The sequence below is a fragment of the Podarcis vaucheri genome (assembly GCF_965113315.1).
Source record: "Podarcis vaucheri genome assembly, chromosome: 1".
NCBI classification, from domain to species: domain Eukaryota; kingdom Metazoa; phylum Chordata; class Lepidosauria; order Squamata; family Lacertidae; genus Podarcis; species Podarcis vaucheri.
This window is the reverse complement of record NC_138759.1, coordinates 79,315,850-79,329,451: the sequence shown is the minus strand read 5'-3', so window position 1 is coordinate 79,329,451 and position 13,602 is coordinate 79,315,850. Positions and strand designations below refer to the sequence as shown.

Below are 13,602 nucleotides of genomic sequence, written 5' to 3'. Positions count from 1 at the left end.
GAGGGGAGAAGGGGAGTGTGTCATTCCTATTGTTAAAGGATTGGGAGTCAGAATTCTTGCAGATCACTCAGATCTCACCAGATTGTGATCTACCTAGGCAAAAGGGAAGAAAGGCTTGTTGCATCTGCCTGTGTTTATTTAGAGCTTGGGGATTCTCTAGAGCAGGGATGTGATCTTCCATTAGTCCTGGCCTACATGGCCAGTGGCCAGGAAGTTGTGAGTTCTAGTCCTGCTACATCTGGTGAGCCACAGGGTCAATCCTGCTCTAGAGCAACCCACTTGCCTAACACTCTGCAACTCTCCATCTCACCTTTGTTTCCCAAATTTATATATCTTGTAAAATTGGACCAGGGATCTATTGAGTCATTCTGGGTGCAGTTTTGTGTTGGTTATCATACAGAGAGCTATGTCAAAGAAGGATATTATTCATATTTTCTTTCCATCCCCACTACCTTTTCCCCACCCTATGCAGCTGAATGCGGAGCTGAAGCAAAATCTGAAGGAGACAATGACCCAGAAGTACATGAAGCCGGACGAAGTGTCTGTGACTAGTGCGGTGGACAAACTGCAGCAGGAGGTAGGCTTAGGAAATGGATTTAAATAGGGTGATAAAATTCTACATCTTTCGACTATGGAAGGAAGTATTCCACCAAATATGTGGAATGGTTTCTCCACTTGCCTAAAATGCACAACAATTGATACAAGATAATAAACACCAAGGCATCTATCTGTAACAAACATCCATAAAAATGGCAAAAGTAGTTTCTTTCCCAAATAGGTTTTATCTTAAACAATTGCAAATGGAGTAAATAAAGAGTTCACTTGTAATATATCAGAGGTTCAGTGCTCATTTCTTCTCTTTCCAAAATAGATTTTATCTTGAACAACTGCAAACTCAGTAATAAACAGTACACTTGTGATATTCCAGTGGTTCAGTGCTTGAACATCGTTCTGGTAATCAGACGTTTCGTCACTAAACTGTAGGAGGTTTGACAAACTGAAGGACATCGTTCTCTTTCTATGTTCCTCCCAATGGAAACATGCAGATGGGGACAGATATACCCCTCCTTCAAGTCGTTTACATACTGTCTTCTCTTGTATATTATTTACTACAAAACTCGATGACTAAGCTCTTTAGCGATGAAACGTCTGATTGATATCCAAGCCCTTGATATATCACAAGTGAACTCTTTATTTACTGCATTTGCAGTTGTTTAAGATAAAACCTATTTGGGAAGGAAACTACTTTTGCCATTTTTATGGACATTTCTTGTTTGTTTACATATAGTTGCCTTGGTGATATTATCTTGTGTCGATTGCAGTAGTCTGTTCATTGTTTTATTGTTAAAATGCACAAGGGCATCTATGACGTGCATCTTCTGGCCTCATCTCTGTGAACTAGCCTCTGCCCAGCTGGTACCATCCAGATACTGTATTTTGGCCTGCAATGCCCATCAGCCTCAGCTTGCCCTACTGGCTGATGCTGATGGGAGTTGTAGTCCAAAATACCTGGAGAGCACCAGCTGGGCAGAAGCTGGTATACACAGTTGCAATTTGGACCTGCATGCTGCTGTTGCAAGAAGATCCTATGTGCTGTGGAATGGGGGTTTCAAGAATCCAGCTGTGCTGTGCTCTGGCCTGTAGATTCTATAAACATGGTGGGAATGAGCTTCATTCTCATGCACACCTCCTGTGCACATGGACCATTTTATTATGCGAATTGAGGTCTTGCACACACATTGATACGCAACAGGCCTTCTTTCCACCTCCCTTTTTTGTGGCAAATGCCATCTGCGTTGCAAAATGAGAGTCTAATTGCATAGAAATATATACATATAGGCCTCTGCTCATCTGGATTGTTTGATTCACAACTGGAGAGGGGGAGCTCCAGACTTCCATTTTCTTGAGTAGCACATGAAATTATCAAATTACTGTTTTCTCTCTCTCTCTCTCTCTCTCTCTCTCTCTTTATAAACGGCTTTGAGGTTTGTTTGCTTTTTACAGTCAAGCAGTATATAAATTTTATGGCATGAATAAATAACTATGAACCAGCCTTAAGAGACCTAGGGTTTGTGAGATACAGCTTGTCAGAATATTTGCAGAGTGCTTGACCACACAGAGCAGTCCCTTGGATACCCTGACTGGGCTTTCCAAATATAGATAATTTCCCCCATGCCTCCTACTTTGTACAGATCACTTTCCCAGGCCTTCTACTTGGTCAAGAGGTGCTGTACAGGGCACATGTATTATTAGCACATTGCTGCCTCTTGGCTTCATTCCTGGCACAAGAAGTCCCAAAAGAGAAGCACAAGTGCAGCTGGTTAAAATAAACAGGTGGCCATATTTAGTGGTTGCGTCTCCGAAGCACCAATCCACTATACCTTCACATGTCATTTGAAGAGAAAAGTGAGAGCGCAGACACATCTTCATTTGGAGCAAATGTGGCAGCCTTTCTGAATGTGGAAGGTGAGGAAGCCCCCACTACTTCTTTGTCACAACTTTTTCTCGGAGCCAGTAATCTCTAGTGATGGAAGTGGATGATGGGGAATCCAGTTTACAACAGAGCAGAGAGAAAAGGCAGAGATTTTATCTTCCATCAAGCAGAGAAGCCCTATTTTAGGTCATTCCATCAGGGAGCACTTGTGTTGTCTGACACACCTAGTTTGGAAAACTTGGACAGGCATCTCATTGTTTTAGGCTGTAATTCATACAGGAGAGGACGTGCACTCAGCTGCGTAGCTCCAAGGTTACAGAAAGTTATTTGAGACTTGCCGCAGTTCAGAAAGAAGGTGAAACCTTGGCTAGTGACAGGGGAATGATTGGTTCCTACTATTCCTACTTTTTAGTTAGTAAAACCACTTTACCACAGCAATATTTTTATACTTATGTGGCTTTTTAAAATGTTGATATTCTAGACAGTAGTCCAAGTAGGAGATAACCAGAGCATGCACCGCTCTGGCGAGACAGTCCACAGGCAGGTAGGGTCTCAGCCTGCATACCAGATGGAGCTGGTAAACAGCTACCTTGGACACAGAATTGACCTGCGCCTCCCTGGACAGCTGTGAGTCCAAAATGACTCCCAGGCTGTGCACCTGCTCCTTCAGGGGCACAGTTGCCCCATCCAGGACCAGGGAGTCCCCCACACCTGCCTTTCCCCTCAAGAACAGTTCTTCTGTCTTGTTAGGATTCAACCTCAATCTGTTAGCCATATTTCAAAAAGTAAAAACCAGAACACCACCAAAATTGTTGTGGTTTTTTTTTTTTACTTGCCTAAGATCCAGGACTAAGCGCCTTCTTTTGGAAATTTCCCCCTTTGATATCCCAGTAATGTCCAGGAAAATCTGGGCGTATGGCAGGCCTACACATGCAGAGCTTCTGGCTGCATGCCTAGGGTGTTTCTCTGCAGACATGACATAAGACGGGAAAATGCAAGGAAGGGAGGAGACTCGCTTGGACTGTAATGGATAGGAAGCATGTGAGCGTACAGCATGCCTGCCAGGAATGAGTTCACTCTAGCTATGTCTCTTCTACACCATGCCGAATATTTGATCTGCTTACAGAGAATGTAGCTTGATACAGCGAGAACAACCAGAGTAGCCTCTTCATTGACTGTCAAAGGAGCAGCAGGATGTTTATAGGCCAGCTTACACACATCCCATATATGTATAGTAAGTAGCAGTGACATCACCATGTATATCTTTATTCAAGGATGGCTTTATATTTAAGGAACGTTTTCTTTAAAAGAAACCAGTCAGCAGTCATAGTTATACTCTCTTACAGAAATGCCAGCTAAACCCAGCTTGGTGTTGCTCTTGGGAAGAAATGTGCACAGCCCTCTAGCACTGCAAAAGCTCAATAGCTCTTCTGTTGTATGACTGGTGGGCTGTATACTCCTGCAGTTGTGCAGGCCAGAGGTACAGGCATTCACAGACATGATACCATAGACAACTTGAGTGTTGCAACATCTTTTGGCAATAAGCCCTGCAAACTTTGCTTTTATGTTTGTATGTGTTCAGTTTAAGTGCTGTGGCAGCCATAATGCTTCAGACTGGAGTGACAGCGAATGGATCAAATCTCCTGATGCATTAAACCGGAAGTTCCCTGACAGTTGCTGCAAGACAGTGACAGATAAGTGTGGCCAAAGAGATCATCCTTCGAATATCTACAAAGAGGTAAGAAATCAGACCTGAGCCGCCTCCCTCTTATCTGAAAGTTAAGTGGATGCCAGATGGCTCTGAGACTACTTTTATCAACAAGTTCCATGCAAGGCACCACAGCAGATTCAGCCTCTCAGTATGTTCTGCAACATTGCCTGAAGATTTTCTTCTAGAGTAGTCACAAAACTAGTCGCAAATAGATATTTATATTCCTCAACAGTTCTGTTCCAACACGTGGGCAGGTGAGGCAGAGATACTTTGCCACCATCTTGTGGTGTTCTTGGGTTGTTGTTTTTACCATTTTCAATGAAAAGGGACAAACAGTCAGACCTGGCAACCTAAACTGTATTTTTTTTAAAAAAAAAAGTTTGTCCCCTTAAACTCAAAAATACTTTGGGAAGTTTTTTTTAGCCACGGAATTCCAATTTTCCAACTGTCAGTTGATGTTTCAGTCTACAGAGTGTTCTGCCAAAGAGTGATGGCAATGAAGCAATCATTTTTCAACAGGATTCAGAGGGGGATTAAATGATATGAGGAGCATGAATAACTTCTGCAACTAAGCTTGTTTTAGGCAGAGACAGACTAAGCCCTGTGCCTTGGGGCATGATTGCTGACTGCTGGGCCCAGGTGATTCCTGCTGCCCACCCCCTAGCTTCTTTTCCAAAGTGCAATAGGACATACTTTTGGTGAGAAAAGATACTCGTTTGAAAGGAGATTCCACCATTTTGTATTTCCTTCCCCAGCTTGCCCTGGCCTCCATTTCCTCCTCATTCGTCTCTTGTCTCACATTGTCTTGTTTCTACATTGTAGGCCTATTGGGGCAGGGAACTGTCCTCTCATGTAAATCACACAGAAGTGCCATTTACGTGGATATAAAGAAATGTATTAAATAATATTTCCAAAGATTTGGAAAGAATAGTGAAGTATTTACATTCTGCAACATTTGCCTCCAGTCTGCCTTTTGAGATTGACCTGCCTGTGACAGGTTGCTGAAAGGAAACGTAGAAAGAATGACCAGTTTACATAATCAGTTAAAACACATTTCAAAACACTTGTTCCCTCTCCTTAGGGAATCCTGAGAACCATATTTGTATGGGAAGGGACAGGAGATCCTTTAACAAAGGATTTTAAGCATCTTCCCCAAACTAGACCTCTTTGGGGGGAGACATAGAAGTTAAATTGGTACAAAGTACCGTATTTTTTGCTCTATAAGACTCACTTTTTCCCTCCTAAAAAGTAAGGGGAAATGTGTGTGTGTCTTATGGAGCGAATGCAGGCTGCGCAGCTATCCCAGAAGCCAGAACAGCAAGAGGGATTGCTGCTTTCACTGTGCTGCGATCCCTCTTGCTGTTCTGGCTTCTGAGATTTAGAATATTTTTTTTCTTGTTTTCCTCCTCCAAAACCTAGGTGCGTCTTGTGGTCTGGTGTGTCTTATAGAGCAAAAAATACGGTAGTTATAAGTGTGTTCTGTAGATATTCCTTTCCATTTTCATTCTCGCCAGAGCTATCCCATGAGGTAGGCAAGGCTGAGGGATGGTGACTGACTGAAAGCCATCCCATGAGCTTCATAGCTCATGGGGGATTTAAACTTGAGTCTCCTCAGCTCTGCCTTTACTGGCTTGAGCTTTGAAACCATGAGCCATGTACTCATGTGCTTTCTTCCTTAGGCCACTACCCAGTGGGAATACATTTGTGGAATGATCAAACAACTTAAAAAATAAAGCTTGCCTCGCACTGCAGCTAAACCTGTTATTTCTCCTGTCTGCAATGACTTGGCAAGGCAGATAAACAGGCCACCAGGAGGCCAAAGACAATATTTTAAAGATGGAGGCAGACAGCGATTGAGCTTCCCTAACGCTGTGTTCTACTTCATCTCTTTTTTTAGTGCCTGTTGATGTTACAGGTTTACAGTTGGCTGCTGATGCTCCACTGATTCAAGCTACTACTACTGATTTGACTTTGTAGGAGCCCTCTATTCAGGCCACATGTGTAACATGGTTAAAGTGAAGCATTAGGCCAAGAAATCCTTGCAAGGATGAGCATTTGTTCAGATGCCCCAGCCCATTTTTTTATTTTCTTGCATTTATTTGCTGTGTGAAAACTTCTTTTTCACATGCGAATCTCGAAACAGCACAAGAAGACACAAATTAAACTTGAAATTATGTCAACAATTTTTTTTCTCTCTCTCTCTAGGGTGGCTGCATCACTAAACTGGAAAACTTCATCCAGGAACACCTGAAAATCATTGGAGCAGTGGGGATTGGCATTGCCTTTGTACAGGTATGGGCTAGTAATATGCAAGATTGAAGTGTGCAAGGTTAGAGCTTGGGAGACCACCATGCTACAGTTCCTGTCTCAGGTTTACTGTTATGAGAGTAATTGGCGACTGGGGACCTGTAAGCAAAGTCTGACCCATGGATACCTGTCATGCAGTTTACCATTGATCTGAAAGCTGCTATAGGACAGACAAACAAACAACGCTGCAGAAAACATATGGGTAATCAACCACAGAAGAGAAAGAGAAAGGTTTCAGGAATATCATGAAAGGTGCATACTTCCCCAGCAGGGGCTAGGCAGGAGTGTGGCATAGCACTTGGCCAGTTGCTCCAGTGGTTGGCTTTGGATTGGCCTGTTGCCCACTCTAGTTGCCAACAACACTGCATTAGGACAAAAAGGACATCGATTTCTCTTTGCTATTGTCTGTAAATTAAAGATAATAGCTTTGCAGGATCCAGAGGATCCTGTGTGCAAATTGTAACCATGTAAAAGCAGCTGGAATTAAGCTGCAGCCCAGCACCACTGGATTCTGGAGGCTTCGTTGGGTTTGCTCTGAATGCGGGAAGTGATTCTATATTCCATCTCTCTGCCTTGAGCAATCTCCTGGTCATAGAAGTAGCTGTCATCTCTGATCTTACTTTTCTGACACACACACACACACACACACACACACACACACACACTTTAAGCTCAAGTATCATCTCACATTGCAGTGTGTGTGTGTGTGTGTGTGTGTGTGTGTATGTGTGTGTGAATATTCTCACCCATGCCTATTTCTTTTGCAAGTTTCTATATCTCCATGATTTGTGGCAATCATGAATTTCTGAAGCCAGTGTGTTGGCTGAGCACAGTATATTAACTAGCATTGCTAATGAGTTCTCAAAAGTTACTAGCTCCCCCCCCCCCAAAGTTGCCTGCCAGCCTGCATACCTGCACTTACCTGTCTTGCCATTTGTGGTTCATTCATGGCCTCAAAAGTTGGCTTGCTTTCAGCGTTCAAATTGCTTCCCTAACTGGAGACAATTCCCACTCAATACAAGCAACCACGCAAAGGACTGTTTACATGCCTGATATTAACCTTTGACCCTGGCAAGTGGCCCTCAGAAAGTTGCCCTGAATGGAATGTGGCCCTCCCCACACCCTGGGTTCCCTACTAAGAAGCTACAGTAGAAACCAGCTTTGGTGGTGTTTTCTTAGATGTGAGTTATCTGATTCACTGTAAAATTGAGAGAATGTCTCCCCCACAATCATTTTAAAGTGGCAATTTTCCAAAAACATACACATGTAAATCCCTAATAACCTGTGTGCTTAAAAAAATCCTACAGCTTATAGAGTAAGGGATGGAGGTGCTTCTAAAGGTTTGAGGTTGCCAACTCTAGATACAAATGACTCAGTAAAAAAAACACACCAACATACTATTTACTGAAGGGAAGGTTGTGAAAAACAGAAATCTTTCTGTAAAGCAGTGAGAAGGCAGCCTCTAGTGGTGATTTGTCCCAACAGCTGCTCAGACTGAGCAGTGTAATTAGAAGGGGATGCTTTTAAAACAGGGGTCCCCAAACTAAGGTCTGCGGGCTGGATAAGGCCCGAGGGACTCGTTTATCTGGCCCGCGGTGACCCCCGCTGCCACTGCCCGCTCTTACCGGTGCTGTGCTGCGCAGCTGCCCACTTCCGGATTGGAGGAGCACCAGAAATAGCTTGTGCACATGCGCAAGGGTTATTTGCACATGTGCAAGCGTTATTTGCGCATGCACAAGCATTATTTCCGGTGCACATCCGGGTCGGGGGAGGCCTGTGCACATGCGCACAAGCTATTTCTGGTGCTTCTCCAACCCGGAGGTGTGCCAGAAATAGCGTGTGCGCACATGTATGGGCACACGCTCCTCGACTCTCTGGCCCGCCGCACAATCGGCGCTGGAGACACTGGCCCGAGGCGCAGTAAGTTTGCTGACCCCTGTTTTAAAATAACTTCTTTTTCTTAAAATTCAGAACACTACCAGAATAACCCACAGTGATATCTTGGGAGTTTTGACCATCACATAGTAACTATCCATTGCTCGATTTCTCTCTTCTCTTCCCATTTCAAATAATTATGAGAATGTTTCCTTTTCCTTTTTTTTTTAAATGGCCAAAGGTGAAATGTGCAGTGATCTTAATGCAATCTTAATGCCGAACCAGTGCATTTCTCCCTTCCTCTCATGCCTTTGCAGCTGTCATTGTAAAGTGCAGTTCACTCAGGACTGGCTCTTTCTCACTTGGGCGAGATTTCCCTTTTACTTCTTACAGAAAACAGCTATTACCAGCTGTCCAAAGGAATGCCCTTGCTTGCAGCCTCACATCTCTGTTACAGCTGAGCTGCCCTGCTGGAGCATAGGAAATTACCTTCTACGAAGTCATGATTTTGGTTCATTGAGCGGTAACTGAGAGGCAGTGGCTTTCCGGGGTTTTTGACAGGGGTCAGCTATACCTGGAAATGTTGTAAGCTGAGACTGGGACCTTCTGTGTGAAAGCGAGATGCTGTCCCCGAGCTACAGACCACTGAGCTTGCCCAGGCTTCAGGGTTCACCTGCTGAGGTTTCAGGTCATATTTTCTCTGTGCCCATATTGGAAGATCGGTCCCTTCTGACTGCAAAACTCTGTATGATTGCAAGGGACCAACATTCTGTCCCATGTGAGAAGAATGAAGAGGTGCTGAGATACATGGCTTGATGCATTGCTTCTTCAGTTGCTCACCCATTGTTGTTGTTTTTTTGCCTTCTAGATATTTGGGATGCTCTTCACTTGCTGTTTGTACAGGAATTTGAAATCTGAGCCTTACTAGGGAAGCTTGGAAGACCACCCCACCTGCTTGACTACACCACGTTCCATCCCATCACCCTATCCTTTTAGGCGGCAGCACAGAAAAATTCAACCTCGCAAGGACTTCTGCTGCTTAAGGAAACTTATTCTCACCCAGTGCCTCTGCCAGAGAGAGAGAGAGATCAGTTGTCCTCCTTATGGCAGTCGTGGAGGCCCAGGGCTCACCCAGTCTTTTCTTTGTGGTCCAGAGTCATGGAGTTGTAGAATTCTTATCTGCCAGAAATGTTTCCAAGCCCAGGCCCAAGCATTCAATCTGAAAGAGAGATCATCAACGCTGCCAGGGGGCCTGGCACCTTTCCTGTTTCCCTTTTAGCTCTCTTTTAACCAAGACATTGACTCTCCGATCGGCTGACAACTAGCCCACAAGGATGCAGAAGGCATTCACAGGTTGGGAGATTTAAATCCTCTCTTTCTGCACCCAGAAGAAGTGCCTTTCTGGACCAGTGGAAGTTCTGATGCAATGGCTCTTTCCCATCCAAGGCAGTGCCTCCTTCTGCTGGGTAATCTCTTCTCCCGATCTCCTTGAGGTTGTGCCTGAGAGATGGATGGACTAGGTTACCCACAAAGTCGGCTGCTTCATCCTCAGGGCCTTCCCTCTGCCCCAACAGGAGGCCCCCCTGGAGACGAGTCTTGTGCCTTTCAGGCCAGGTGTTGGAGGACGTTCTTTTGTTCTCTTAATTAGAAGCCTTGGCCTACTTTTTCCAACAGACACACAAACAATAAGCTTTCTGTTGAAATGGCTTCCTTCCTCAACTGTGCTGTCAAGATAACCCGACTCTGTGGAATTGTGCAGCTCCCCTTTTCATAGGAATGAGCATCCACTTCCAGAATGACACATCATTTAACTGGGGAGAACATACTTCTACTTGCTTTTGTGTTGATCTTCAAAGTCTGATTAGCCAGCCAGGTACTCTCTGGCTGGCATGAAAACCCAGAATTCAGCTCTCCTATTCCCCTCTCTCATTAATTTACTGAGTATGCTTCATACCAAAATGATTTCAATTGGCAGTAAGGCATAAAATTGCAAATTGAACTATTTGGTGCAAGGAGAGAAAGTGGCCGGTATCTTTTTGTATCTACAGCAGTTGCCTCTCCTGCTGTAGAGGAGGCTATTCTAGGAATGGCTTCCAACAGCAGATTTGCTAGTTTTCCCAAGAATTCACCCACTCTAAAGGTTTTCACAGAATATGTTTTAGAAACACTAAAAGCATCCTTGATAGAGTAGGTGTCCAGATCCTGTTTGTATAGCCCGTGTCCAAGTATTCCTTCCCCATTCTTACATTGACCTGTTTCACGACTGCCTCACATTTTGATTTCAGTAAGGTACCTCTTCCATTTAACAGCTTTCCCCACGCCTCATTTGTGGTCCATTGTAGCAACAGCAGCATGCTGAAGAATATACTTCCTGTAACTGATGGGGAACCAGGTGGGCCCTCCAGATGTTGGACTACAGCTCCCATCATTCCTGGCCATTGGTAATAGTAGCTGGTGGCTGATGGTCGTTGAAGTCCAATATATGGACCCCCATCCCTCTCCTATCCCACTGAAAGTCTCCCGAGTAAACAGTGTGGCCGCTTGTGTATTGGCATTCTATAGGTTCCGTTGAAGCTCTTGCAATGCCCCTCCATAGCCCATTCTTCCCTGTCCCCTTTCACATACCTGGTTGGGGGCAAGAGCAGTCACATGGCCTAAGGAAGCTTTTGCCCAGTCTCTGGTGCCTTCCTGACATTGCCAGACTCCCAGCTTCCATCATACCTTACTGTGGACGATAGCAGTTGGGAGTCCTAACAACATTGGAGGGCATCAGGCTGTGGAAAGTTGATCTAAGCCCCCACCATCACCACCAAAGGCCAACGTATACAGGTTTTGCCCAAACTGGGAACCTAGTCTTACACTCCAGGATTTTCCTTAGCTGGCTAGATGTGACTTTCTCCAACTAAAGTAGAGACTAAAGGTAATTCCATCTCCAGCCCTTTGTGGGCTCTGATAGGCAAGCACTTAATATAAACACACCACCCAAGAAAGTCCATGTCACATAATTGCCTCTCATGGGTGCAGTGAAAACTGGAGTGTCCTCTTGGCTGCTTTGCTCAGGAGGTTCAGGAGGCAGCTGGGGAGGTGTAAAGCATGATCACACATGGTAAACGTCTTTGCAGGAGAAAGGTTTTGCGCCATTCTCACTGTAAAGGTGGGTGAGCATTTGTAATAATTTAATTATTACAAATTAAATTGCTAAATTATTTCTTTATACCTACCTGATGTTTCTCTCCCCACTCCCCAACCTGCAAGAAAACAGAAGGTCCTGATTGCAGTTGCTTGAAAGAGTATTTGACTACTGAAGTGCATTTGTGTGGATGGCTAGCTTTCTCTCCACCTCCCTCCACTGGGGAACTATATTGTGCCATGGTAAGAGAGGGCCAGGGGTTGCCAGTCAGCAATCTGTGCTTGCTCTTTGGTTTTTCCTCATATAATAACCATGCTTTAAATACAGTTTATGTTGCTGGCCAATAAAGCTAATATTGTCTGTATTTTGTCCTGTGTGAGGCCGAAGTGATAACGTGGGTTTGCGGAGTAGCCAAACACCTCATCGGTAACAGGGACGGGGGTCTGGGAGATTGTCAACTACTATATTTCAAATATTTGTGCATCACACGATGCGCCTGACAGTACCTCCTATGATGTCTCAGTCAATATCTCCTGAAAAATCCACAAAGTGCTGGAGGCACTGCTCAGTTCCTATTTCTGACTTGGCGTCTCCTGCATCGAATATGCTGCCACTTGAAAGATGAGCATGTTTTTTGGATGCCAGGATTAGACACCCACCCTTCCCATCGGTTCTGAAGAAAGAGCAGTGGTGACCGATGCAGATTGCTGGGGACCCATACCTACTCCACACTTTTGTGGTCCTGTCTCTCTTTCTGTTGTTTTAAATGTGGCACTCATTTTGTGTTCTTCTTCTGGGCCCCTTGGCAGCCATTTTGTGACTCTCCAAATTCCAAATGTGCCCAGTGGTCCCCTAAGGTTGATGATCCCTCCCCGCAAACCTCACCCTTGATGTAATAGAAGCAGGCTCTTGTGCAACCCAGACTGCTGTGCATCAGAAGCACACCAGAAACTCAACCTAATGAGTGAATCCCATGTCCATCTCTGGATTGGTTCACTATTTTTGAAACTGGGATTACAGTCATTCATACACCCATAGTTTCTGCACTGTAGCATACCATTCAATGCATGTGTAAAGCATATGACTCTCCCCCCCCCCCCCCGATCCTGGACACTGTATTTTTTTTTTAAGAGTACTGGGAATTGTAGCCCTGTGAGAGGGCAACTACAATTTCCAGTATTCATTGGGGAAACCATCTGCTTCAAATTTATGGTGTGCATGCAGCCTGGAACAAAGGGAAAGAAGCAAACCTGCATATTAATTCTCTAAAAAGCACCTGGAAGGAGGCACCAACTAGTTCCATTTGCCACTAATATGGTTCAGCTGCAGTGAATGCTCTGCCCCAACAAGCTGGGAGAAAAAGTAGTTAACAGTGCCAGCCAAGCAGTGTGAAGAGTTATCTCATCCAGGTACTAAATCATTTTCCTTTTTAAGCAGAAAAAGGCCGGACTTGGTCATGCTTATTACTTTCTTTGTACTGACTTCTGGTCTCCGTGTGGCCAATGAACTGGCTGGGTTTGGTTTGTCAATAGTGTGATACTTCAAGAGAGAAAGCTTTACTACAGATCTGGGAGAGAACTCTTGCTTTCATGTGCTTGGCTGATGTGATGTGATGTTTCTGCAGAGTATCAATGAAACTAAAATATCCAGCCTTTGGTTGAACTGTCTCTGCTTCAGATGGGTTCAGATTGGTCTGCTGAGCCCACAGCTGCTTCTGATATCTTTTCTGATAAGAGAAAGTGTTTAGCAGCCACTGGTAGCAAGGAGCAGCATAATTTAACTGTAGGGACGACTTAATCAATTAGACCTTTTGAAAAATACGGCTAGGTGAGCTGGCTTTGTTTTCTAGGCGAATAAACTAATCTCTCTGCCATATAGGAGAGGAAATGTGCTTGTGATAAAAGCATTCCTTCCAACATTCATTGGATGAAAATGCCCCTCTGCCATGGTAGCTTGAGGTGCAAAAAAGGAGAAGGATATCCTTCAACCTTTCACTGTTGGGATAGAAGAGGGGATTTCAGCAACTGTAGCTTGTCATGCAAGCAACTCCTGCTGAAATTCTAGCCAGTTCCATTCCTGGGAAGCTCAAGTCCCACATCTACTACATGGTATTTCCTCCCCCCACCCTAACCTTTTAGCTCCCCA

At 44.5% G+C, this 13,602-nt stretch overlaps 1 protein-coding gene across 2 annotated transcripts in view; it reads left to right on the top strand.

The window, feature by feature from the left end:
* Window positions 1-11,821, top strand: part of CD151 (CD151 molecule (Raph blood group)) — a 40,186-nt gene extending 28,365 nt beyond the window's left edge. For both annotated transcript variants that reach the window (XM_082230717.1, XM_082230718.1), the window contains exons 5-8: window positions 473-577; window positions 4,017-4,172; window positions 6,351-6,437; window positions 9,196-11,821. In XM_082230717.1, the coding sequence (XP_082086843.1) occupies window positions 473-577; window positions 4,017-4,172; window positions 6,351-6,437; window positions 9,196-9,255 (408 nt within the window). In that variant the 3' untranslated portion in view covers window positions 9,256-11,821. The remainder of the gene's footprint in view (window positions 1-472; window positions 578-4,016; window positions 4,173-6,350; window positions 6,438-9,195) is intronic.
* The last annotated feature ends 1,781 nt before the right edge of the window (window positions 11,822-13,602 follow it).